Genomic DNA, 27,478 nt, shown 5'->3' with positions numbered 1-27,478 from the left:
GTGTGCTATAAACAGACGAAATTTAGCAACACTCTCTGACTAGACTGCATCTGCTGGTCAGTAAGCGTACATACACAACTCTCGACCAGTCACTGCAAGAGATATTTGTCAGTCATTGGGATTATACCTTGGAATCATACCAATCACGACAGCCGAATCCAGAACAAACTCCTCCAATTCCCCTAGGTTATATCAACTTGGGTTTATAAGCTTTCTCATATTCTGTGCTGTCTCCTGAAGCCTCCCAGCATTTCCTACCTCAAGAGTTTCCAGACATTAAAAGACAAAAAAAAACCCCAAAAAAACCCAAAAAAAACCACAGCAACAACAACAAAAAAAACTACCACAAGAAACCAACCAACCAACAAACAGCAGCCCTTTCAAAACTTTTCCTACTAATTGCAACTTTTCTTTTTCTTTTTTTTTTTTTTCTATTTTTTTTTTCTGTTGGGGATAGAACAAAACCTGAACCCACTTTTAAGGATGCATGGATGACACATCCTGGCTTGTACTGCATAGAGAGAGTAAATGAACTGATAGTCATTTTCTTGCTTAGAGACTCTGGAAACACTGAAATATTCCTAACTCACCTCTTATGATCATGTACAAACTGCAGTTTTTCAGTTTATACTTTGTCCAAATGTGGCCAAGTTTTATTTGAAGACAACAAACAAGCACAGTTGTTACTAGAAAAAAAAATTCAGCTATCTACTGCAAATATAAAAAAAAATATTATATAAACCAATTCACCTTTTTTACTTATTCCAAATTTTACCACTGGATCTAAATATAAATGCAATTATACAAAGACCAGGGAAACGTTCAGTCCATGCAGACACAGCTGATCAAACTCAGAAGCAGCTGAAGGCAGTCACAAATTTCTGGCTATTTAAAAAATTCAAGTGTCAACACCAATGCAAATGTTTTTAAATTCTGAAACAGTTTTTCACCAGAAATAACATTATTTTAGTTTGAAAAATGGAAGTTACCAGAAGTTGAAATAGTACATGGGGAAATTTGTTTAGACAACTTTCTCATTTCCACTACTGTGATTATAAGACGCTTAGAGTTTCAGTTTCAGTGTTATAAAATTTATGATTTTTCCAAACCAGAAGTGTATTTTCTTAAAATTAGATAAGTCATTTTAAAAATAATCCTGCTTCTTTGCTTCAAAAAAATAATAAAATTAAGATATGTCAGTTCTCAAAGTCAAGAAAATTCCTTTTTTCTTCTACACTTAAAAAAATACCAGTCAACTGTGGCTTGAGCAGGAGAGAAAAACCAGGACTGGGAAATCTGGAGTACACTGAAAGAGGGACCCCAAATATAGGAGGCATTAAAAATGGAGTGAGAGAGTTTGGAGGAGGTGAGCCCAGAATGTTAGAAAAGGTGAAAAATAAGAAAACTGGGCTGGCTTAATAAAAAAGAAATAATGTTAGAAGCAGTGCTGTAGAAAGACAGGAGTAGTTCAGTGAAAAGCTGGAAAGGACATGGCAATACAAGAGCAGAATCTGGACAGAGATGTAATTTCCTAGGAAATCATGGAGTGCAATCCAGTATTTTCTCATCTCATTAGCTATTAGCCCCACCTGCAGAGTTCACCTCTGGTTCCCCCACTGTGCTCTATACAGTACAGTACCTACTACAGCAATCAGAAGCTCTCTGGTTCAAGTGGTAGCAGTCAGAAGAAATTCCAGCCTCCACTGTGGTATTTGGGTGCTAGGAAGATGGCATAGAGAGGAATATATCTGCTGTATTTGTGTCTCGTTTACCACTGATGTTCTGAGGTCAGGAGGAATGTGGGAAAAAGGTTTTGTGACCAAACAGTAAAACGCTGTCCAGAATTGGATTCTGTCTCTGCCTTAGCTATCCTATAGGAAACCAAGTCAGACACTTCATTACAAATTTTTCATAGGTGGTCATTAATTGTCTACATCTAATTCCCTAAGTGGGAGGGTTGAACGAATTTACAGGATGTAATTTACAGACATGCTGAATCTTTCTGATGCAAATGACTAAAAATTCATGGCAAATTGGTACCAAATACATCCAACTTTAATCTCGTGCCTAGTTCCCAAATCTGTAAAATGGGAAAATATGCCCACTCACTTCACATAACATAGACATGGGAATAAATCCAGTTAAAGCTTCTTATCTCTGTATAAACATATTGATGAGTAGCCTACAACACACAGACAAAAAAAAAGAGGAAAAAAAAGCAGGTCTAAATTTGGAGCAAAATTCAGCTGGCATGCATTGTTTCAAACAAGCAATAAGAAGGTAGAAATCAAATAGGTTGTTTATTTTTACTGGGGGCCCAATTTAGACTTGTGATCTATGCCTAAGAATCCTCTGGAAAAAATCTATGTGACCACACCACTGAAGACTATTATCATCTGCCCAAGGAAGTGGGATGAAGATTGCACAGAAAATCTTAACTCTGGCTTTTCTGACTTTGCCATGATGGCATTCTTTTAACAGATATTTTTAGCTGTAATGCATCTTTAATTATGTAATTCATATACATCTACATATGCGTATCCTATTTTAGTGTAGGATTGTATCATTATTATTTATAAACTCAGTTTCGTGAAAAAGACTTCAAAAACAGATGGCTTTAGGGGATCGAGTCGGTAATGCAGAGTGCGCCACCTCGTGGTGCTTCCTAAAAAAGCATATCCAGAAGAATTGATCTCAAATTCAGAAGTAATCGGGATGAAGTGTTTGTTGGCATGTGTCACTAACTCAGAAAGCTCCCTCTTAACCGAAATTCATTTCTCCTATAAGCTAATTTTGACCAAGTCACAACCAAGGCTGACTTCCAAAGGAGAGGGAATGATTTTTCTTGCATATGTTTCTTGTTCTCTCTTGCAAAATCACAGCCTATATTGGACAGCATATATTTACTTCAGATAGAAAATTTATTTCAAACCATTTTCCTGTATGCCAACTTCTTTGGGCTTATTTCATTTTGCTACTCCTGGCTTTCCAAATAATCTAAATTGCCACAATATTTAAAATAATTCACATTCATACAGAAGAAAAATACTTTTTTCAGAGACATGATCTAGTGTTCTGGCACTGTGTCTGGCAGCCATTACTTCTAGTTGCATTCTGAGTAGAAGCTACTCAGAAGAGAGGATTTCAGCTTTTGGCAAACCAGCATGGGTGTCAACTAACAATTATATCTTCATCAATTTTGCATCCAGAGTTCCTGTTTTTTTAATTCTTTTATCAGCCTCCAGATTGCTGATTTTTTTTCTCAAAAACCCAGTTGCTAAAGTTACATACAACTGTGAGAATTTTAGACCTTCAAAAGTAAAGAAATACAGGTTTCTGGCTCTTGCAGTCATGGGGAAATGGACCTGAAAAGTGTAATCTCTAAAATTCTGCAATTAAAAAAGGATCAATCTGGAGTACTTTGATCATTTCAATGCAAATCTTAACCTGGGACACATCAACTTTTCTGACTGACTGATTTTTCTTTCCTCCCTTCAACTACATTTTCTCTGCAAAAAGAAGTAGGAGCTAAAAAGCTGTCTGAAAATGCAAAAAATAATTTAAAAAAAAAAAAAAAAAGAAAAGAAAAAAAAAAAGAAAAAAAAAGAAGGACTGACACACTGCCAAGTCAGGATCCCTACCCTCTCAAACTGCTTTGCTTGTTTTTCTTTCTGGATGGCTCTAAACAATGAGCACTAGAACTAGGAAAATAAAAACAAAACAAAACAAAACAAAAAAAATAACCAAGAATGCTCAAACTATAAAAAATAAAAGAAAAGCCAAAAATGAAGAGCAGAGACATAAATCCATGCTCTGTAACACATGTACTGCATGCACATTTATTGTCAAGGAAAAGTTCATGCAGAGGAACAATCCAGAGAGCCTTGGCCTTGATTCCACAGTATTGGAAACCATCACACGTGCAGCTCAGGAATGGAGTGTATTCAGTCTACTTCAGAAAGAGCCTGGACCACAAGAAAGTTCTGCTGAACACCTCTACAGTCTGAGATATGTACAAGCTTATCTGTTCCCTAGACTTGTATCTCAGGTCATTATAGTTGTCACAGAAGTTTCTGGTGCTGGCTAAGAAGTCTCTCAGACCTGCACACTCATTTTCAATATAGTAACACTAAATAATACATGAGTGGTAACAGGAAGGGGTGGGGAGAAAGATACACAAAAGAACAGGGAGAAGGAGCATAATGGCAAAGACTAGGAACAGAGATACCAAGAGAGTGATCAAAAAATACTGATACATCACACTTACCCTCAGCAACATCATCATCCACGATCAGCTTGAGGCTCTTTCCTCGCCGAACCACCCGGACAGTGTGCCACTCATTGTCATTGAGTTTCTGCCCAGCATAAAGAGTTTCAGGTCCCTTGCCTGGGAAGGGCAATAGGTGCAGCAGTTAAAGCCAGACTCACAATTGCTTTAGTACTTTCTCAGTGGGAAAAGTCATGAAAGTCAACTTGGTGTGATACAGACCAATAGAGTGTACAGGCATATGAGAACCTGTGATCAACCTTCACATCTACACCTTCCCAGCTCAGGAAATCACAAACCCTTCCACCCAGTCAAGCTCCTTCCTCCACAGAGCCCTAAAGGGCTTATCCATTTCAACTGAAATCCTCTCTAAAATGGGTGGAAATCTCTCTTGTGCTGTTGTACTAATTTCAAAACATCGCATTGCACAGCACACTAGAGTAATAGGAAAAACAACTTGATGACTGAAACGTCTCTAAACTGGAGCCATTATAGTAGCATTTTGCTCTCCTAAGAATCTGGATTTACAACCTCCCCAAGGTACTTGGGATTCTTTTCAAAGTTAAACACACTGGTCTTTCAACACTTCAGTATCAAACACCAGGTTGGTTTCACTCTCAAAAACTCCCAAAAACAACAACACCCCAAAAAACCAATAAAAACTCCCCACAGAACTTCCTACCCCAACTTTAAAATGATTTTTAAAGAATTAAATCTCACAAAGAAAATCATTCACCAACCGTGCAGTTTGCTTTAAGGTTCTTTGGCAAAGGAGCCTAGATTAGAGGTGCTTCCTTCACCCCTTGAATTACAGTCAAAAGAGAAAGAGAAGCCATGCCTTCTCCAAAAGGTTATACCACAGTTGCCCTTGCAAACAATGCTCCTGGGAAAACAGCATTAGTGCTACCCATATTTGTCTAGTTTTGCTGCTCACCCATCACAGTTGACAGGCAATTACTTAAAAATTAATTGTTCAGATTACAAGACTGGAACACCTCACTCATGTCAAATGGTAAGTGAAATTGAATAATGGTGTGTGCTAAATTAAAAGCATCTATCCTTATTTTAGTTCAGTACTAAAGTGGGGGGGAGTTGATCCAGGTATACCAGAAAATGTAGAATGAGGACAGCCAAACTTGCTGCACACTAGTCTGGACCCACTGCCCAAACTGGCAAAAAGGGAACCCAAGAAAAAACAACAAACGAGACACACTGAACATATTGACAGAGGTGGAAGAGAGACAATGAGGCACTGGTACAGCTCTTTGTACTGCACTGGTAAAACTAATGTCAGATAGTCCACAGCCCAAAGAATGCACAGTGCCTAATGAGCATTACTGTAATTGCGTCTCACCAAAGAAGGAACATAGGCAAAGAAGGTGGTGTCTCAGTCAGCTAGGATTCAATCTGTAGTAGAGGAATTCTTCAGAAAGAGACCAAAGCAAAATAAATATTCCATTTTTTAAAAAAAAAAATCATTCAGTTCATGCTAATAAAAAAAGGAGATCAATACCTTTTCAAATAAAGACCATTGCCAACTAATTTTGCCATAAACTAAGATGAAAAAAGATGTTTTTCTAGTGACCTGAAAGATAAGAGTCATTCTTGGATTAAAAGGATGGGGAGTCATATATTGAAGTTACAGAGAAAATCTCCTTAGCAGGAGAAACCCATAACTTTTATGCTGTCCCTCATCCATGCGCCAAAGTCACATCCCACACGTGTAAATCCAGCTGAACAAGGAAGCTAGATCATGGCCAGAAAGTTAAAGTTCTTTGGTACCAGAGAAGCAAAACTCTAAGAATCCAAGAAAGTTATGCTAGATTCAAATCAGTGAGTTCATTTTATTCTAAAGCAGAATTCACAAAATTGTATCTCTGAATGGGCAGAAAAATTATTGCCTACAACCAAATATACAGCATCAGTTACTATAGTTCTACACAGCCACCTTCCAGGTAGGAAGATGAAGGAGGTCACCGGGAACTGTGTTTATATAATGGCATCTGAAATCAGGGGAAAGGGCAGAGGGGTGGCAAATGCTTTCTAAAAACCCAATCTTTTCCACATACCCATTAGGGCTCTGGAGGGCTCAGCCAAGAGAAATAGTCAGACGTGCTGAAGTCTGCTCAGCTGACAATGCAATGCTTTCTATGCAATAGCTGTATTCAGCGTGGTTGAGTAACTCAGTTGCTGACCTTCTCGTTCCCATTTTTCAACCCTAGCCTGACAAAACAGGGATCAGCTAAAACAGTCTGGGGGTTGGCTTGTCTTGATGCCTACTGTAACACTTTCAAAACAAAACTGTGATACCAACAGAATTTATATTAATATATTCTTAGAAAACGTAGCTTAACCAATTCACAAACAAACAATAGAAAGTTGCAGCATGCCCGCTTTTTCCAAAGGAATAAGGTTGTCCACTTAGAAGTAACTGGTTAATAGCTTTGACTAAAAATTTGAAAATTAGGCATCACAGATATGAATTATTTTATTAAAGTTCATGTCCTGATCAGACAATTTAATATGTGATCAGCAGAAACAAAACAAAAAAAAAAACAAAAAAAACCCCAAACTTTTAATGCTTTTATTTTTTCACTTATCACCCCCCCCTTTTGCAAAAATGGGCATTGGCTTCTTTTAGTAGGGTTACCCCAATAATAATTACATACAAAAATTCAATACAAGAGCATGCTTAAGAGCATTTAGATACGTTTTTCAAACCAAACATATCTGATCTTAAAAGAAAGCATTAAACAAACATTATTTTACTCTATTCAAACTGGCTTATTTTCAAATGCTTTCAAGATATTTATGCAGCAGTGGGCTGACCTGAAAAGCAGTAAAATTTTGCCCCCATTTTTCAACTGAGAGTAGGCAAATGAATTGCAGCTCCTTGTGTAAGTTCCAATTGAATTCTAAGTAGTTCCAAGAACCGTGTATACAGGGATTTTCACATCTGGACACCAAAATTCATTTTATTGAGCATGATTCCTACATGTGTCATTCCTATACAGACATTTATGTGTGATCAATTCTTAAACAAGGACTTGAAGATTCCTAATCCAACAGTTGCTGATGATGGGGAAAATAGAAAGGAAATGGGCCACGTCTTCCTGCACCATAAGGCTGTCCCTAAAAACAATCTCCTGCCAGGCATTTCTGTGGTCTTAGCTTTTGCAGGTTTATGGGTTTTTTTTCCTTTCAAGCTATCTGCACCTACATCATCCTTCAAAAAAGATAACAGACATATGAGGAAGCAAAACAGAAGATTAAATGGACAGAGAAAGAAATCTAGAGATTTGTATCTTCCTTTTGTACAACGTTCTTTTGTGATAAAAGACAAGAAAAGGCAAACAAGGAACTCTTGTAGCAATGAACACCACACCTGGAAACACTTTCTACTTAAGACTCTTTGGGCCACTGGGCATTAGGTAATTTTGACTATTTAATTTTTATGCATTGCAATAACTTAATAGTTCAGCTGACAGACCATCACTCCTGTTGGCGTCTCTGACCATCTTGGTCATTCCATCCCCTTTCCTAATGTTGTCTGAGGAACTGTGTTTCATATGGAATTGATCCCTACCTTTCATTCTCCAACTCAAATGAGGCAGGCTAGTGAATATCCCTTTCATGCTTTGCAGTGGCAAATCCAGTTTAATCAGACGCAAAAATATCTGTCTCTTAGCCATTCCCAAATTCTGGACACAAGTTCAGTGGCAGTTCAGGCTTCTTGAGCAAATACTACTTAATTCAGCCACAATGACTCCTCCTCATTCTCCCATGAATCCTCCAACATCTTCTCTAACTTTTATGCATACTGTTCACAAAAAGCAATTAGTAGATACTTTCAAACATGGAAGAAGGAAGAACTCCATCCAATCTCCCCAGAGTGTCCCAAACATTATCTCTGTATCAAAGGTGCACTGCTGCTAATTAATAGCTTGGCTCAAATAAACTATATAATAGTGCAAGAATACACATGCTCAAGTATAAAGAATCAAAAAGCATATCATGCCTTCTAAAAATGCCAACTTCCTTTCCATGTTGCTCCTCAAGAACTTGCTTGTTTAGAACAACTGGTCAGAGGGATGCAGTTCTGACAATACCTCTGAAAATGCACTTCTTATACACCCTCAATGGCTAGCAGCACATGGAAATTTCCTCTGTGAGATAGAGAAAGAGGATTAATCCCCTCTGCAGTTTCTCACAGGTGGATCAAAAAGTGTGCTTTGACTTTGGTGCAGGCTGTCATCATCTGATCCATCCAAAAGATTAAAATGACTTGCATGAAACCTGGCTATCTTTATCATTGCATATCTTATGCAACATTACAGAAGTGGAACACTGAAGCTTACAAAACGCCACAAGAGCTGAACAGAAGGGACGTTGCCATATTGATGAGAATGGACAAGGTGCTTCCCTCAGTACAATTACAATGATAAATAATTCTACAGTGATACTAACACAGCTTTTCAAAGAAGACCCTCAGTAATGATAAGGTTTTCTCTGCTTTTACTTTTTGACTAAAATCCTTTGCTACCATCCCAGATTTTTTCAGTGGAAAGATGCATTTCTGTGTCTCTTTTATACAGGGCAATATCTTGTCAGTATGCCATTAGCATCCCAACGCAAGGAGGGGCTGGGAAGGGGGAGTTTCTTTACCTCCCCCCCTTTCTTTCATTTGTGATGGAGGAGGGGCATTGGTTATTTTTACTTATACTTTCCCATAATGACCAGAGAAATTGTGGTTTGCTGTGTAAAATGTGCGCACAGAGATTTGTAAAACATGATAATGAATCACAAGACCTCAAAAAAAGGCAGAAATGGATATAAGGACAAAGATGCTGGCAATTTTTCACACACCTTTGTGACTTCCTGATATGTAGGAAGTTCCTACAAAGAACAGGTCAAATATCAAAACACAAGAATGGCTCAAAAGCAGAGCTGGCAGCTGCTCTGAAAATCTTCAGTAACTTTCAGTCTTGGTTATTTATAAATTTACTAATGTAAATTTTGCTGTTTCTTTCAGGCAGCACTAGTACGGACAAAGTAATTTAGGACAGTCTTTTCCCTGACCAGGATTTGCTGTTCAACACCAGGAGCATTGTTAATTGCTAAGAAACAAGTGGCGATCCCAGACTCTGTATTTGCAGACATTTATGTAGATATCCCAGTCAAATCAACCTATATTCTCTCACACACACACTTGTTTTGCTCATATACAGGCTTTAGAATTCCTCTTTTCAAGAAGATGTTGGCTGCCAACAAGAAATACGCAGTTGCACTCCCCCACAGATACTCAGCATCTTCACTGGGGACCTTACCTGCAGCAGTCTTTCCATTTCCTCAAGGAATGGGATCAGGTCCTTGTACTACCCCACAAGTTAAACAAAACACAGCATGCACTTAAGAAACAACTTTTCTGTGAGGCATGCTAAAAACTTTTATGTTTACAGCTTTACACAGTGGCTTTACTGTGAAGAGTCAATTAAGTTGAGATGATTTACATCAGCCTACCCAGAAGCAAAGTTTAATTATTTACATCCATTCAGCAGTAATAAGTGCATACACAAAGTCCTTTAAACACCCACAGAGTCAATTAGCCTCACAAGTGCAAGTAAGAATTCCCTGAAACACCCAGACTAATAAGGTGCATGGAATTAGCTCAGCAACTAACTGAAAAGTAGCAAGACCACCCTACTAGTTCTCTCAAACATACTCCCATCTCCATACAAACATGACAAAAAGTAAGTTTAGCTAGGTTTAACTGTTTTGTATACGATCTATTTTAATTTTTTAAACCCCTTACTTAAAACAAAAAACAATCAAAACCAAACCCAATAAAAAACAACATAGTTCCTTGCTTTTGCTATCAATACATGTGTCACCATACTGAATAACTGTTATTTTCACTGCAGACACCCTGGCCAATAGCTGTAATAAGGTTCAGCACAGATTCAGTCAGCATTCAACAGAGTCATAGCTTTTTCATAAGGCTCTGAAACAAAACTTAGGGCAGAAGTGAAGTTGCATGTCTTTCAGGTGAAATGAATATAACCCATGATTAAGAACAGGGAGATGATTTGATTGCATATATCATACAGGTCACACATGGCACAAACTGCTTTTATGTGGAGGTTTTTCCATCAAAGTTAGTGGGTTATGCTACTTGTTTACTTCATTTTCACTGCTGCTGAATTTTAATGCCTTAGACACTACATAACTATTGAGTAGATAGAGCACAATAATTTCTAACACAAAAATGTTCATGTTAATAGAAATTTGATCCCCTCAAAAAGGGTTTAAATAGGAAATTACCATTTTAATGAAAGGATATTTTAGTTCATCCAAAAATAATTTTATTCTGATTTAGAAAACATCAAAAATCTTTCAACTTCAAGCTAAATTTTAAAAAAATCCACTGCTAAAAAAGAGCATTTTTTATTATTTATTCAAGATATTACTAATTTTTAATGGTAATAGATGGTTTCCCATTTTTATTGAGTAAGCTTTTTCCACTTTTAAGGAAACTGATTTTATTTTATATTCACAATCAGTGAAAAGGTCAAAAAAGGACACAGAAGTATGTTAAATAACCTCAAGTATTCATGCTTTTAAAATTAAGATCTATAAGAGTTTAATTGAATTAACTTCAAAGTGATTTCAGTCATACTAACTCTATGTTTGTATTCAGATAAGGCTGTCATATGAACCACTTCACATTTGCCAAACGCCTGTTCCTAAGAGATCAGGGCAACCAAAGCTTCAGCGTAGGTATAAAGAACTCAGAAGCTGCTATGTTGTGACTCATCTACAACTTGCCTAAGGAATTATTTGTACGCACTAGATTTTCACAGAGTAAAGCTCAAGACCACTCCCGGTGTAAGTTAAGCAGCCAGGCAACCACAGGAGCAGCGTCTACCGCAGGGAGCACCACTAGAGGGAAACCACATTCACTGACGCTGCTGCTTAGACAGGCTTACGTGAGTAAAAAGGTGTTACAGTACTCAATGTCGCTTTCCAGAGTTTCTCGTCCTGATATATTTTGCTTTGAAGATGACTCCACTCCAGCAATTAATAAAATAACTCTAAGACTTCAACCCAGCTTTGCCTCCACAATAGCAACTACCCATTGAATTCAGGTATATTTGTTTAATGGGTGTGATTTGTCACCCAAGAAATGAGTATATGCAGAAATTACAAATATGCAGTTTTATCATATGAGAGAATTTTAAAGTAACCATTATAGAAACAATTATGCATAGGTTTTAGTACACCACAACCGTAATAAAGAGGAAAAGAGATTCTATTTAAAGGAAGCTTTACATTTTATTAGCCTTTCAGTGATGCAATAAAATCAAAGCAAGATGCAGGAGTGACAAAGCTAGAAATTTAATTCTCCTTTTTATTCCTGTCTTGATACAATAATAGAGATACCAAACCCAAACAGCTTCACAGTAATCCCACTGATGTACCTTACTTGAAGTATAGATAGACTATGCTACCAACAGTAAGACCACTAAATTTCTCTTCCTGTTTAGTTTCAAATGTCTCCATAAATGCTACAAAGCAAGTGGATTAATCATGATGATAGTGAGAAGACGCTGGAGATGAGGCTGAGACAACTGGAGCCACATGTATTATACAGACACACATATAGCAGCAATGAAGTAAGTTGACTGCTAACTGCCTGGGTGAGATTCAAACCACTTAGAGGGGAAAAATTATGAATCAAATGTATGAGTCTTTAAGACAAGAATCAATGCCTCCCCCCCACACCCCTTCTCAAAGATCTTTGCTTTTGCTATGTTACTAAGTAACAGGAAGGAGCAGGCTGGAAAAGCTCCTATCAGCCCATTTAGTGAGTGTTCTCATGCTCTAATCGCCTCTCTTAGTTCATTTGAAAGGACTATTTGAATTTTGGAATTATATGATTCTTAATGAGGTGCGGGGGGAGGGGGGGTGCCTTTTAAAAGTATTGTAGTAGCAACTTCTCATCTAAATCTGCAAAACAAGGAGACCAGAAAGATGGATAAATCATACAGTACATGGCAATAAAGCACGTTATTGTAATTGCACGTGTCTTTCAGAAAAGGATCTGAGAACACTTTCTAACAATAGAATAGCATCTTTGTCCCCCCCCCTCTTTCAGAACACAGAAAATAATACCAAAGAAAGGGTCTCCTCTTCCCAAAGGCACATTTGGGAGTTGAACAAGCAGTTGAGTCAAGAAAAAAAAAAAAAAAAAAAAAAAAGAGCGCTCCTTGAAGCTCTTGTCCTAAATACTGAATTAAAGGGGAGTTTTTTGTTTGTTTGGGGTTTTTTAATGCTCTTTAGGACACATTGAACAGTCCTAACCAACAGCATAGCATTAGAACAGAAGACAGTCCTGGTACCAATACTTCTTTATCCAGATATGAAGGGCAAGGAACATCATCACACATTCAAAGAACCTAAATTTTTCTCTCAATTAAAATACCTTTCCCTCTGGCACCTGGATGCCTGAAGTGTTACAAATGCACACAGCGTTACACCTTCATTGTTGCTAGGAGTATGACATGAACTAGCTTCAGCCTCCCTCTAAGAGCATAACAGTTTCACAGAAATTATGTCTAACTGATTACAAAGCCAGCAGGATTCCAGATTTCTGCACGGGGTACAAAACACTGTATATGCCCTTTAGGTTTAGCTCTCTTTTTACTACTTCCATCCTGAAGGGTGCCACTCTTTTTTACAATCTTTAGAGTTTTTTAACTCGCATATTAACCAGTATGTCTAAGTCTACTGAGAACCCCAGGTGTATTGGCAGGAGGAACATCAAAATGCATAGAAGTCATACTATTCACAAGTTCAAACAGCAACCAAAATTTGCAAGTAGAGATCCTTTGTTTTCAGATATTACAGGCAAGTTATGTGTGCATAACTGGTAATACACATTGGTCCTCTCTGCCTGAAGTGAGAAACTACTGAGAGAAGGATGGTGAGCGGTACTTGGACTTAACATGTCAGAGTCTCTTTATTTCATTTCAGGAGCTACTGAGGAAAGATCAAATGTTCTGGAAAGCTGAGGGATCAGTAGTGCAGACTGGAGTGTTTAATGCTAAAGGCATTTAAAAGCTTACCCACCTCAAAGAGTGTCTTTCACAGGGAACAGAATAGAGACCTCAGCTGCTGTTACTTTTTGAAGAGTCACTGACTATTTTCCCACTTCTTAAAATAGGAATGGTTAGCACAAGATAGTGACCATATAGCAACACAGATGACACTATTGTGACTGAAATTTTTCCTGATATTTAATAGCTAGAGCACTGATATATATTTTACCTATTTAAGATAAACCACATTTCCAGGTTACAAAGCAGAAAACAAGTCAATCCAATTAAAACTTCATGGGGAAGTTCTGCTGAATCTACCTATACAAGGAGTAGAGACATAGAAGACTCTCTCCAAAAGCCCCCTTTATCCTTTCTCTTCTTGAGCTGCAAGTTAAATACTTCCTTTTAGTTGCCATCCTCTAAGCTTTTCATTTTCATCTTAATATTTACAGAATTCCTTATTTATCCAAAACACTACAACACTAATGCAATCTCAAAGTTTTAGGAGGCAGAATGTGGACAGATTTGAGTTGCCAGCAAAAGTTTGGACCCTCTTGTCTAGCTGGAAATAATTTGTGTAATGGTACTTAATTCTTCTATTTCCAAAAACCTTTCAGCAGTAGTCACAATGCATACTCCCAAAAGAACTGGGACCCTGCTGGTAGAAACCCACCTCAGTGATAGCAACAAGATCAGTATCCACTGATGAAAAAATCTTCCTCAGGTGCTTTACAGACACCACCAATCTCCAGTCTCCTGACAGCACAGGCTGATTGCTTTCTACCTAAACTGAGAAACCCAGATGAGAAAGACAAGTGGAATGTAGACCTACAAGCAAGACACTCCTTATTTAGTTTAAGGAGCTATCAAGGAAGGATCACAGGCTTCTGGAAAGCTGAGGGATCAGACGTGCAGACTGAAGAATAGTTGAGGATTTACAGATAAAGATGACATCTGAGGAAATATCGAGAACTCCTTTGAAATTCAGATTTTAAAAGTCACAGCTTTCATGTCAGCTAAGGAGCATGTAAAGGAAAAAAAAATGCCCCAGAAAAAAAAGGGAATTATAAAGTTAAGCACATAACTTTAAACGTATCCATATCTCTCTGTCCTCAGTGCCCCCAATAACACAATATAAGATCCAAACTGATGTCATCCCGCTTCTCAAGAGGATGCCACAGCTCTTGAGTCACTCCATTTCATACATATACCTTCATAAAAATCCCCTATGCTTCATACAACATCTACATGTAATCCTAATATTGTTAAAATTAGATAGGAGTACACCAGGCAATTAATTGTAAGGAGTCATCCCAAAACAGCAACATACCAGGAGAAAGAGAAAAGAGAAACAAAGCAGATCTCTTCCCACAGGAAGTAGACTTACTCCTGGAAAGGTATCATCAGCATTTGGGGATTTTCTATTGGCGCCCAACACAGAGAAAAGTTAATCATCACTTTAAAAAGGCTGGAGCTCTGACAGCAACATCAGTGTACAAACCAGGAGCTGAACACAAGGAAGGAAAGTGGTGACTTTCTAGCTCCTGAGCTCAGCTGATGCCTGTGCATCTTCATCAGCCATCTTGGTTGCAATCAAGGTTTATCAGCCCTTGCACATCACATTTAAAATAGTAGTAAAATTTTTAAAGAAATAAAAAAAAATCTAGTTTTATTTGGATTACATATTAGTTCAAGCTGTTTCAAAGATAATTTCAGGAAAAAGGTTGCTTCACTGTCAAGTAATAGTATATATGCTGACCTCAGGCTAAGCCGTAAAAACTGCAGAATTTGATTAATGGCATAAGATGGCCACAAACATCTCTCTATAACATCTAACTCTTCATTTCCCATGGAAAGCTTAGTGATGAGCATACTTTATTTTCCTTTGCAAGTTTGAAAAGACATCCTTTTCCTCTGAGAAAATGTTGTGTGTTGCCTTTTCAAAGACTCAAAAAAAAAAAAAAAAAAAAACAAAAAAAAAAAAAAAAAACAAAAAAAAAACAAAAAAAAAAAAACCCAACCAAACCTACAAAACCTCAACACAATCTTTTTCTCCCTCTCCGCCTGCCTGTTAAAAAAAGAGGTAATTGTTACAGGGATGGGTAGATTTTACACACCTCTCTCTATATATTACTCCCCACGATGTCTCTATTTCTAGCTGGTGAACAGATGGTGTGCTGCAATGCTCATCAAACCAATATTTCTCTAATTTCTATTGTTCACAGGAGCACTTTGAGAATGAATCTGTGCATGTTTAGAAAGCATTCAGATTCTATGCTGAACAAATGCTGCAAAACTACTAGCATTTACACACTCCATACCATCAGCAAATATAATTTTAATATCACAGCAACAGAACATTTACAGATTCTCTTTAAAATGTGGATCTTAAGATTCTACCATCAGTCCAAGATAAACACCACAGTAAGTAGAAGAGATCATCAAGTCCCACGGGTCAATCACTTGAGGAAACTTGATTCCCAGGACAGCACCAGACTGCTAATACAGGCCATGATACAAATGATTGCCACAACTACACAGCACAAGAGTTTTAAACCTCTCTCCAGTTCCCACAGTTCCAAGGGGAATAAGCACTCCTCTCAAGATGAGTTTTGGCTGGGGGGAGGTGCTGGGTTTTTTGCTTTGTTTTAAAATGCAAAAGGATAAGGCATTCCAGGATGATTTATTAAGAATCACTGCAGAATCAATCAGAAAAAACAAATGCCATCACTTAGCTCATCACACCCCCAAGAACATGAATGATGTGATGAAGTAAGGGTTTGATGCAATATTCAAAGCAATAGCCAAGCCTGGAGAATGAGGATTAGACCTCAGAAGACTCTTGCTTCTAAATTTTTAAAGTACTGGTTCTTCAGAAGTCAGGATTTCATAGAAATAAATACTTTTATCTGTAAGTGTCATATTAGCCTGATCTCACTATGGTCTTCTAAAATAATGCACTGAGTAACACTCTGTAGGACCACAGGTCAAGTTTGGGGTTGTTTTTTTCTTTTGGTTTGTTTGTTCTCATTTTTTTTATTTGTTTAGCCTGTATTGCTAATGGATGCTTTAGATTACCACTTGTAAACTACTCCCTCTTACCGGTTTGTGAGCTTTTGTCAAGTGTAACATTTCCAACCTGCAATCTGAGAAGGAGCTGGATGACTTGCTGGAAACTTGAATTCCTTGAGTGACAAACAATTATCCCCAGTCACTAGTCTGGGTTTATCACTCAAGGGTTAAACAACCCTGCTTCTGGGCTGAACCCCCATTTGCTTGGAAGAGGTTCCCCTCTTGCTTCCTCTTTTATTTACTTTTTTTTAAAGGAAGAGATGAAAACTAGTTCTGACCCTTTTTCATTGCAAAAACTAATTAATGCTATCTCCAACTGTCAGCAGTTCAGTTTTAACGAATGCATGTGCACGAATTCAATGGCAGCTTGGTTTTCAGAGGTGCTGAAAGGAAGCTATAAAGCATATCAGTCTGGAAAATTAGATTAACTGGTATATAAATTCAAAGTCTCAATAAATGGTAGGGCAATTTTATAGGAATCACCTCTCATTCAGTCCCAAGTCCAGTTTTAAAAGTTGCTAAACATTTGTTTACTGCAAAGCATGCTTGATGGCAAATTGGTAGCTGAAGTTTTGCCCATAAACCAAGCCATTTGTACAAACTTGCAAGCAACTGGGTCACATTTAGTATCTCTTAACATCACTGTTGCAATTTCAAGCAGGTATGGAATAAAAAAAAGTGTCAAGTACTAATGAGATAAGTTGGAATTAAGGGACTTCTAATTTCTCATCCAACATCACTAGCACCACAAAGCAAAACAGCTTCTAGTTTTATACCAATGCTGACTTTTAATGAGGTGTCAAATTCAGACACATGGTTTCATGCAAAGAACAATTAAAAGACTATTTCTATCAGAACACCAATCTAGGACAACCATCTGGATCAGCAAATTTACTCTTTTATATTTATAGTCAAATATAAGCAATAGCCACAGAGTCAAAAATGATGCAAAGAACATCTGCTCTCTCCCCAACACAAAGACGTATCCCTTCAGCATTTAACTAAATGCAATGTGAAAATGCACCCTTTCTGTGACTTTTCTCTTTTGTAAGTCACATCTGATTACCTGCTGAAGAATGCTCACTGCCAGAAATACCATGTATGTCAGATTATGATATTAAGGTGAATATTTACACTGTATGCAAACACATGTTTGCAGAACAAGAACTGGACCACAGAGGTGCTGCCACAGCACAGATCATGAGGAAATACAAAGAACAGGATGCATTTTTGGTTCATTGAACAAATTGGCAACTTTAGCAGAAGGAAGAGAAAATCATTTCATGCCAATCAGAAAATGTCCCTGGTTTCTGGACCAAAAATTACCCTGGGAAAGCAACCCAAAAAATGTTCTCCATGGCGGCTTTTTTTTTTTTTTTTTTTTTTTTTTTTTTTTTTTTTTTTTTTTTTTTTAATTCACAGCCAAATAAGGCCGAAGTACTCACACTATGCCTTCTTTGCAGTGATATTCAATGGTGGGGTCAGGTCTCCAAAGTTTTGCACATATATAAATTCATGGGATGAAAAAAAGCTGCATCCAAACATACTGAGGGAGCCAGCCATTGTCCGTGAAAGAACACCTTCAATCACCTTTGAAAGGCTGCAGTCACAGAAGGAGGTCTCAAAGTGACAAAAATATTTTTAGAAGCTGGCCTTGTTTTATGCAGGGACTTGAACCACAGACCTCCAGAGACCACCCTCCAACCTAAGTTTTTCTATGAAAACATTGTATTTCACTGACAACCAGACATTTTTGGTTTCACTGACTGGGAAAAGAAATAATTTTAGAATAAGTTAAACATTGAGACATTGTTAAAAATTAAAAGTCAAAATATTTTCATATTAAATGTCATAATATTTTTATGTTTCTTATTTCTTTTTTCATAAATACTTGCCAAGTTCAAACTAAACTGACAAATATATGCAGTCAACATAAATCTGCACATTTCAGCTAATAAACTGTTCAAATGAAAACACTTAATCTAGTTGTACTTGGCAGCTGCTTTCAGCAATACTACTCCTGGAAAAAAACAAAACATTTGTGAGAAAAGCCTCTATTCAGAAAAAAAACCCCTGCATATAAATTAATAACCTCAGGTAAAGCCTATAGACTAATGTCCCTATTTATCAATATTTATTAATCTAAAGTACTGACCAACATAGACAAAATTATTCTTAGCATCAGACATGAAAACAAATGACCACAAGTCTGTATCTATAAACTCAGGTCTGTGAACTCAAGCTGACCAGCAGCTCTGCTGTACCATGAGCAATGACATTCTGAACGCACCAATGGCAACTGCCTTTTCCATCAAAGTTATTCTTTTGGACTGCACCCTTAAGATAGTACAGATGCTTAGAGTATAATCCCTTACAGAATGATCTCTTAGGAAACATGTAGATTTTGCATATAATTATCAGTTGAGAGACTCTGCCCTTATCAAATTGATTTTGATCCTTTTCATCTTCATAGTGAGAGATTTGGCAAAAATGCTTCCTACATCCCTCATCTGTGTTCAGAGCAGAGATGGCTCCTACAGCCCAATCACTGACACCACAGCAAAGTAACATGGAGGAAATTGAGTCTGCTTTCAACAGGCAACCATTCTAAGTCACCTCCACCTCTCTGGGTGCCTCTCATCACAGCACTGATTCAGTTCAAGCCCTCTTGAGTCAGTTACTAGACATGAATAGAGCAATCCCCAGGGCCTCTCAGCAGGAGGAAGCCTGGACACCTCCACTTTTCCATATACTCCCATGGAGAGGGAAATGGGCTGTATCTCCAGTGCACCTGATCTGACAGCTTACCTCTGAAAAAGAAAAAAGAAAAAAAAAAAGCATGCAAACACATTCCTTCTGCAGCCCTCTCACCCTGAACAAAAACTGTGAACAAGTTTTAAAGTTAGACTGCACAACTGTGCAGAGAAATGCCTGAATCTGCTTACCAAGGTTTTGTTTGTGGCAGTTTTCAATTTCCTTCCCGACCGTGTGAACCCCCTTATTAACATAACATGATTTATGCAAATAACCACAGCTAGCATAGGAGGTATGTATTTTGTTAGGCCCAGAATTTACATGCATTCAAGGAAAGATAATTTTTTCTGGCCGGCTGTAAAATTGCCACTAATATTACACAAACATTTCTCTGGCTTTAGGCCAGAGCCCCTGCTATGCATGCATCAAATATTCAGTTTAAATGCAGTTTCAGGAGAGCAAGATCTACAACTAAACTAATTTTCTGAATAGGAATAGCACAACCTTTTGTCACTGGCCTTTGTGGTGAAATTGTATCATGAGGCTGGCGGTCTGGCTTTCATTAATACAAAGGTTTCTGCTAGCCACCACTCTGAAGCAAAGGAAGCATTTGCACAGGTGTGGGAAGGCATAGCGGGGAGGTGCAAAGCAAAAATTTTTATTTTCCCAATGTGCTGATCCTGAAAATTTCTTATCTATCCGCTCCTTCTCTAGTGTTTGCATACCTTCTGCTCATGGGGCAACACACTGGGTGTGCAACAGAGCCACAACGGGCCAGGAAAGTCCTGCCTTGCAGTCTCTCTCTCTCAGAAATGACAGAGACCAGACTGAAGCAGTCAAGCACCTCAGCAAATGACTAAAGATTGGCAATGCTCAGAGAGGCTTTAATTCCATTATGAACCTTTAAAATATCAGAAATATTTGGGAACAACATCTGCATTTAGAACAATTTAGATATCTGTGAAACTTAACCATAGATAGTCTTACAACAGAAAAACAGGTCAAGAATTTCTTGCAAAGAAATGCAGACAGTAACTAGGACAAAAGAATACCTTAAAATATATGGATAAGAATCTTTGCTTTCACTAACACTTTCAAGTGGAATGACACTGAGCCAATCCTATACAGAATATGAATCAGCTCGATGTTAGCCACTTGAACAGTTTAAACTGCTTTCTAACTACCACCTAAGTATACCAATGCTAAGGAATTAACCATCACAAATTATAGTCTATGTTAACAACTATCAAGAGCCTGTCAATTACTTTGTGATTTCAAGTTATTTTAGTATTTTCTTTCCACTTTCTCCACTCACCTATCCTGTCAAAAGAATTAAATGCATCAAATAATAAAAGGGAAAATATGTATTTCTAAAGGCTTAGAGGGAAAAACCTCAACATTTCAAGTAGACTGCATGAGCCCTTGGGAACATTCAAAATGTATTCAAACTTGCAAAACTGAACAAACACCCAGAGTTATTTCCAGCTGACACCTTACACTATCTTGTCACAACAGATTTATAACAGATACAGGAAAAAATTACCTCAAAGAGCTTTACGCTTAAATAGCCACAGACTAAATCAAAGGTATTTCTCTTTTTCTTACAGAAGCATTACAGAACTAAAAGGTAGAAGAGTCTGAAGTCCTCATACTCGTATTCCTCTCGATATAACAGATTAACATGGTTTTTTCCTACATTACAGCAATATTTAGAGACATCTTCCAAAATAATATGCCTCTCTGTAATGGGTGTTTATCGAAAGTAAATGGCTGTTTATCAGTCTAAGCACAAGTAGCTTATTTCTCAAGTGCCATCAGTGTTATTTTTCTCCACAGATAATTGCTGGTAACCTCAAGGTATGTTTAGGCAACATTATAACTATCACGGCAAAGAAATAGCTCATTAACATGTTGGGAGGTTCCAGCACATTCTTCAGAGTTGAATGATCTGAGTTATCTCTTTCTTGACTTCTCCTCTAATCCCTGACAGTTGTTGGGGAAAATAAGGAGAAATCTGTTTCAAACATGATTTCTCTCATTGACTCTGTGTCACTTTCCTTTCTATGTACGTGACTCTTTCCCTGCAAGATTCCTGAGGAATCACAAGTTTTACCATGCTAAGAAAGCCTGACTGGGAAAGCAACTACTTGCAATGGTGTGAACATAAGCTTAGTGCACACATGCAACTCTGGGGAGGCCATGTAGATCTGCAAGAGCCAGTTTTTCCTCAGTTTATGTACTGCTGGAACTAAATTAATCCCATCTATAGTTTCTTTGTGGTCCAGGAAACCATTCTTGACAGGAATGAGTGAAATACCTAGGTAACACAAGAAAGTTTAAATGAAAGTAATTCCTAGCACAGCCTACTCTATAAATAACACAAGTGAGCTGGTGGTAAATAGTACTCAAGACATCTAATGTTCCCTAGATTGCTGTGCCTCTTATTAAGCCTTCCTCAGACACTTACTAGAGCTGCAGTCAATTAGCCAGCCTTGCCTTAGCCTCTACAGATAATGGGAGATCTCCCTGACAAAAATTAATAGTAGTGTCTACTCAGCAGTGAACACAGCCCAAACATCTTGTATTCATAAGCAGTTCAAACACTCAAAAGGAAAGAAAAAAGTACAGTATAAACTTGTATTAGAACTTCTGATCAACTGGAAAATCATCTGGAAAATGAAAAGCCTTCTGCTACCCCACCCAATGCCTCTCTTCTTCACCCAGAGAAAGTCTGCATGCAGAGTAAGTTATGAAAGATAAATCTGCTAGTCAAAAGAACTCAGAAATTAGTCATATGACAAGGAGAAAAAAATGAAACCCCAACTGCCAGAAGATCCTGTGTCCACAGATCCCTTGCACTCAAGCCCAGAAGTAGAATCTCAGACACTTCCACTGTCTTCAACTGCCACAATGCCCTCAAGGAAGAGATACTGTCTTAAAGAGCCAGGATCTAACAATTGCAGAAGTTTGAGGATTGCACTTTGGGATACACTTTGAAAGTAAAGTGAGATGGGTACCACTATGAAATTCAGAGGCAGTTCTGCAACCTGGAGGACCTACTGGTGTAAGTTACAGTTGAAATGACCCAGAGCAAACAGAAAGGCTTCAACATTTTGACTATATAGAGGTGATTTACGTGCACTACGTGGGCATCCAGGAGGAACTGTGAAGCTACAACCTGAAGAAAATAATTGTAACAGTCATTCTATCTATTAAGAAGATGGCTTTTCTTCAAGCATCCTCCCCAGCTTGCTAGGATTCATGCAAATCTCCTTTGCTTATCTCCTTTGATTTTGTGAGGACACAGGAATGAAAGCTGCTTCTACATACTACACCAACACAAATTGAAGATTTGGGTAAAATCTGGAGAGTTCTGTTAAGACTTGCATACTAAACCAATATAATTGAGATGCTTTGCATAACAATTAAGAATTTCATTCAATCATAGCAAATAACTCTGGTAAGACTGACACATATGAACAAGCATTATTGTCCACAGTTCATGTTAACTAAATACACTTATCAGTGTATTTAAGGATTTCATTAAATCACTGATAAAGAAAAATGCTTGCAATTTGGACAAGTCAAGTAGTGATTCCGTGAGTGACCACACACAGAAGACTTGCAAAGAGGAAATGACTGAAACTGTCTACTTTGACCAAAATTCACGACAATTCACTTTCAACATTTATAATAAACACAGTATAAATAGTAAGAAATTGTAATATTTTTCACTGATTTATGGTTTGAATAATCATGTCAATAAGCTCCTGATTTCCAGATCTAAAAATGCCTGAAACACTTCCCTTCACTGAGAAAGATAACCAAAGATCCTTTAATTATTTTTTTGTGGGGGGGGGGGGGGGGGAGGGGGGGGAGAAGGGTGGTGTTTGTTTCAGGTATTTTCATTCTCACATGTTCACTTTTATTTAAAACCTTTTCACACTTTTAATCCCAACAAGCAGAAGAGCAGTATTGTGTGCTATTACCAAAGACTTTCTCACAGAACAGCCAAAGCACAGAATTTTCAGTTGATTCTGGAACTGTGACTGTCAACCCTGTTTCAAGATATGCTCCTTGACAGCTCCCAGCATCTTTTCATCATTTTTATGTGTTTACATTCAGTCTCCTAAATTCAATTTCTTACATTACCATTATGTTCTACTTTGATTAGATTTTTCTCCAATAGTAACAGCAAGGTACTTACACAACTGTTGTATAAATGTGATGAGTTCCTTACAAGAAATCAAATCTGTATAATTTTACTGGAGCTGCAAGGCATGTTCTCTCAGCTGCTTATCTCCAGTTCCACAGGTAATCATCTGAAAGCTGTGGAGGATTCTGCTTGCAAGGCTCTGCCACTTCTCACAAAGCTGCCTGCGTGTAGCACTTGATCTCACACCATAGCATCTGACAGTAATGTTGTCAAGAGAGAGAACTTTGGCATCTGTCTTTAAGGTGTTGAATAGTCTTTTGATGATATAAAGGTGGAAATCACAAGCTGGTGAGTTTTTTAGTGATAGTCAAAACTTCACTTGGATTAGGCTCTGCAGACTGACCTAATTAAACCTACTTCACATAACATCCCAAATGAATGGCTCAGGATAACCCTTTTGAGTTAAATTGTTCAAATTCCTCGTTTCCCAGAATCACAGAATAGTTTTGTTGGAAGGAGCCTTAAAATCACCTAGTTCCAACCTCCCTGGCATGGGCAGGGGCACCTTCCACAAGACCAGGTTGCTCAGAGCTCCTCCCAGCCTGGTCTTGAACACTTCCAGGGATGAGGCATCCACAGCTTTCATGGGCAACCTGTCTCACCGCCCTCACAGTAAAGAATTTCTTCCTAATATCCAATCTAAATCTACTCAGCTTTAAGCAATTCTCCCTTGTCCTATTAGTATGTGGCTTGTAAAATGTCTCTCCCCTTCCCCAGGCTCCTTCAGGCACTGTAGGGCCACAATTAGGTCACCCCTAAGCCTTCTCTTCTCTAGAGCGAACAGACCCAATTCTCTCAGCCCTTTCTCTCAAGAAAGGTGTTCCAGCCCTCTAACCATCTTCACGGTGCTCCTCTGGACTTGCTCCCAACAACTGCATGTCCTTCCTGTGCTGAGGCTCTAACCATGGGACACAGAACTCTAATAAAACTGGGGTCTCAACAGAGCAAAACAGAGTGGCCCTGCTGGCCACGCTGCTTTGGATTAAGTCCAGTTTGGCTTTCTGGGCTGTGAGTACATATTGCTGGGTCATGTCCAGCCTCTCACTCACCAGCACCTCCAAGTCCTCAATCTCGATCTGTTCATCCTCAAACAGTGTTGATATTGGGGTTTACCCTAACGCAGGTACAGCACCATGCACATGGAAGAACTACTTGGCCTGGCTAGCACACAACTCCCAGTAACCTAAGACCTGTACACTAAAATAATTTTTTTTAAAAGTACAGATAATCTGGAAGACTAATGAGAAGCTGGAAATCAAGAGAGACACAATAAGTTAGCAGATGGACAGATAAAAGATGAGATGATATGCTGAAATAGAACGGGCTATAGAATGACATATTAAATTAGAACAAAGGAGAACATGCCCACAGCAAGAACAATCACTGTAAGAAACAATAAAGATAGGCTTTGAGATCCAAAAGAGATATAGAATAGGTGACAGGAAAAAAGACTACATGATTTGAAAAAACCCGAGGGAATAAAGCAGCTGAAAGACTTCTAAAAATAACAGTTTGCTAGATACGTGGTCCAAACATGGTATTTGAAGAGGAAGGGAAAAAAAATAAACACAAAGAGGGAGAAAATTGCTTTTTTAAAGCACAAAGCTGAGAAAGAACAACAAACTGCAGGCCTTCACTCTTAAAATAGCATTTGCCAGTAACCTCCAGCTTTCCTTCTAAAGAAAATATTTCAGAGTGTCAAACAACAAAGGAGAGTATGGCAAGCAGCATCCTGGGTATTTCTAGGGAGGTCCACAAAGCCCAGCTCAGTGTTCAATCAGCTCTCAGATGGAAATACTGTCCTTGTACTCATATAACACATATAAGTTCAGCCAAGTCACTGTAACCTTCTCACATGTACAGGAGCAGCCAAAGAACAACGAAATAATCAGAAATCTGCATTACCATAAGCACGAGTATTTTATTGGGATGAGGAATGAAAGAGAAGGTTGTACTGAGAAGACTAACATAGTTATAAGGCTGTATTAACGGCTCTATTTAACAATACTTGCATTTAAATACTTGGATATTTATATGAAAATTGTAGACAGACCAACTTGTTTTCCTAGGTAAACTTGAGAAAAGTCAACAGAAGTAAAGCAACTGAAGTTTTAGCTGGGGTGGCAACTTTTTACCCTTTTCACAAAAGTGCTAGATGAAAAATACATTTAAATCACCTAGAACTCCTGTTCTTTTTCCACAAACTACCCAGTCATTAATCCATCTTCAGCCCCTGGTCTGCAGAACATAAGTCATTTTACTGAACCCTCCTGAAACACAATAGGCCTCTCCACAGCAGGCTAAGCAAAAATACCATACTGGAGTTGGAATCAAGCTCCAATTTCAGTGAAGCTGCATTCAGGATTAATTTGGATCAATATCTCTCTTGTAAACATGATGAAATGACACAACAACTACAGGCAATGCCGCAGAGAATCATGAAGCAACTCTGCCCAGAACTCATCAGTCCTGTTAGTGATGTTCATTGCAGATTCTATGGCTTCTCTAACAGAAATGTAGATGCGCCAATTTCTTGGGCACAAAGATCTATGCATTAAAAATAAGCAGGGAAAAAATGGCAATTATTTTTTTCCCACTATTAAATATTCCACTATTGCTATTTTTAAATTTGTCACACAGAAACCACATTGAAAGAACTTCAAAATGTGAGTGGACTCACCATGGCACAGATAACTTACGAAGAACAGGCAGTATGCTTGCTTAATTTACTTCACTGAGAAACCATTGAGAGGCTTCCTTTAGAGTACTGAGTTATTATATGCAGAGGTAGAATAATAACAACAAAGAATGGATTCCAATGTAGGAGACAAAAATAAATAAGAAGTCATGCTGTGGGACCACTGCAAAATTAACATAAAACCAACAATATCAACACTGAAATTAAGTGTTGGACTGATACCATATTATTTAAGAGGAGTCACAATAGAATGGTGTTTGAAATGTAACAAATAAGCTGATTTTAATTCTGAAGACTCTTCAGCACCCAAAGCTTTCAAGCCAGGCAAACACCTTGGGAATGCCATGAAGCTGAGGGACTAGTTCCTTTGTACCTTGCATTTTGAAATGCTAAGTAGGGGCTATTTAAGATTTTGTGCAAAGCTCATCTGGTCTTCTCTTTAATATCAATCTTTCCCAACACCTGTTTAACATCAGCTTTTCTAGGTCTTGCATCTTATCATCTACATGGTACAGAACTGCGTCCAGAATGGACTACAGTATTGTACTGGAGATGCTAAAATGCTCAAGAAAAGTAGAAAAAGGAATTATCACCTCTGCAAACTGCAAAAGAACATGCCCCATGGAGTTCCAAACCCAAAAGGACAGCCATACTATAATGAAAGCTAAATGTGAGGATTTTTGACACTCACATGACAGCATTCCTTTCAGGACTTGAAGGCAACTGTCTCCTTTCCCAAAGAAAATTACTGGCAGAAAGAGACATCTCAAAGAGAGACAGTAGTGATGAAGAAAAAAAGGAAAAAAAGTGTTGCACAAAGGAAGTTGCTTCATGTTCACATCTTTGGACCCAGGAGTCCATCACAGCAGGTGCTTCATTACGTGCACTGCCTCAAAAGTCAATAGGATTGAAGAGCCTGAGCAATACAAATCTCTGGGCTTTACACAACTATCCATGCAACTCTCACGTTCACTCTTTGAGAGCTCTTCAGCACTTCATCCTGCAAATCTCATTTACCGGTCAGCCTCCCTATCCCAGGAATTCTCATGAGACATCCTTGATAAAAAATAACACGTTCAACTACACACTGAGCAAGTATGCAGTCCGTAGGAGTATTGAATGCATCCCAAGCTTCATAATCAGACATAACACCGCTCTCCATGGTACCAACACTACCTGGTACCAATTTTATCTTTTTTGAAGGAAAAGGAGCTGGTTTAAGCTAAATCGGTATAATTAAAAACAAAAAACAACCCACATACAAAAAAACCCTCTCCAACACATTTACCACCACCACTGGTAGGAAATAGGGGGTTTGACATGTTAGTCTCTGTTTCTACAACACTTATTCCACACAATGGATGGGAATCATT

The 27,478-nt window shown here is 38.1% G+C and overlaps 1 protein-coding gene across 1 annotated transcript in view; it reads right to left on the bottom strand.

The window, feature by feature from the left end:
• The window catches only part of NRXN3 (neurexin 3), a 980,761-nt gene that overhangs the window by 535,317 nt on the left and 417,966 nt on the right, over positions 1 to 27,478 (bottom strand). Inside the window, exon 13 of the mRNA XM_066188590.1 lies at positions 4,268 to 4,387. Within this exon, the coding sequence (XP_066044687.1) occupies positions 4,268 to 4,387 (120 nt within the window). The remainder of the gene's footprint in view (positions 1 to 4,267; positions 4,388 to 27,478) is intronic.

This window comes from Chamaea fasciata, unplaced genomic scaffold (assembly GCF_029207755.1).
Source record: "Chamaea fasciata isolate MVZ Bird 193981 ecotype frontalis unplaced genomic scaffold, bChaFas1.0.hap1 SCAF_7, whole genome shotgun sequence".
Classification (NCBI taxonomy): Eukaryota; Metazoa; Chordata; class Aves; order Passeriformes; family Sylviidae; genus Chamaea; species Chamaea fasciata.
Note: the sequence above shows the minus strand (reverse complement) of the source record. Positions and strands in the feature narration are given on the sequence as shown.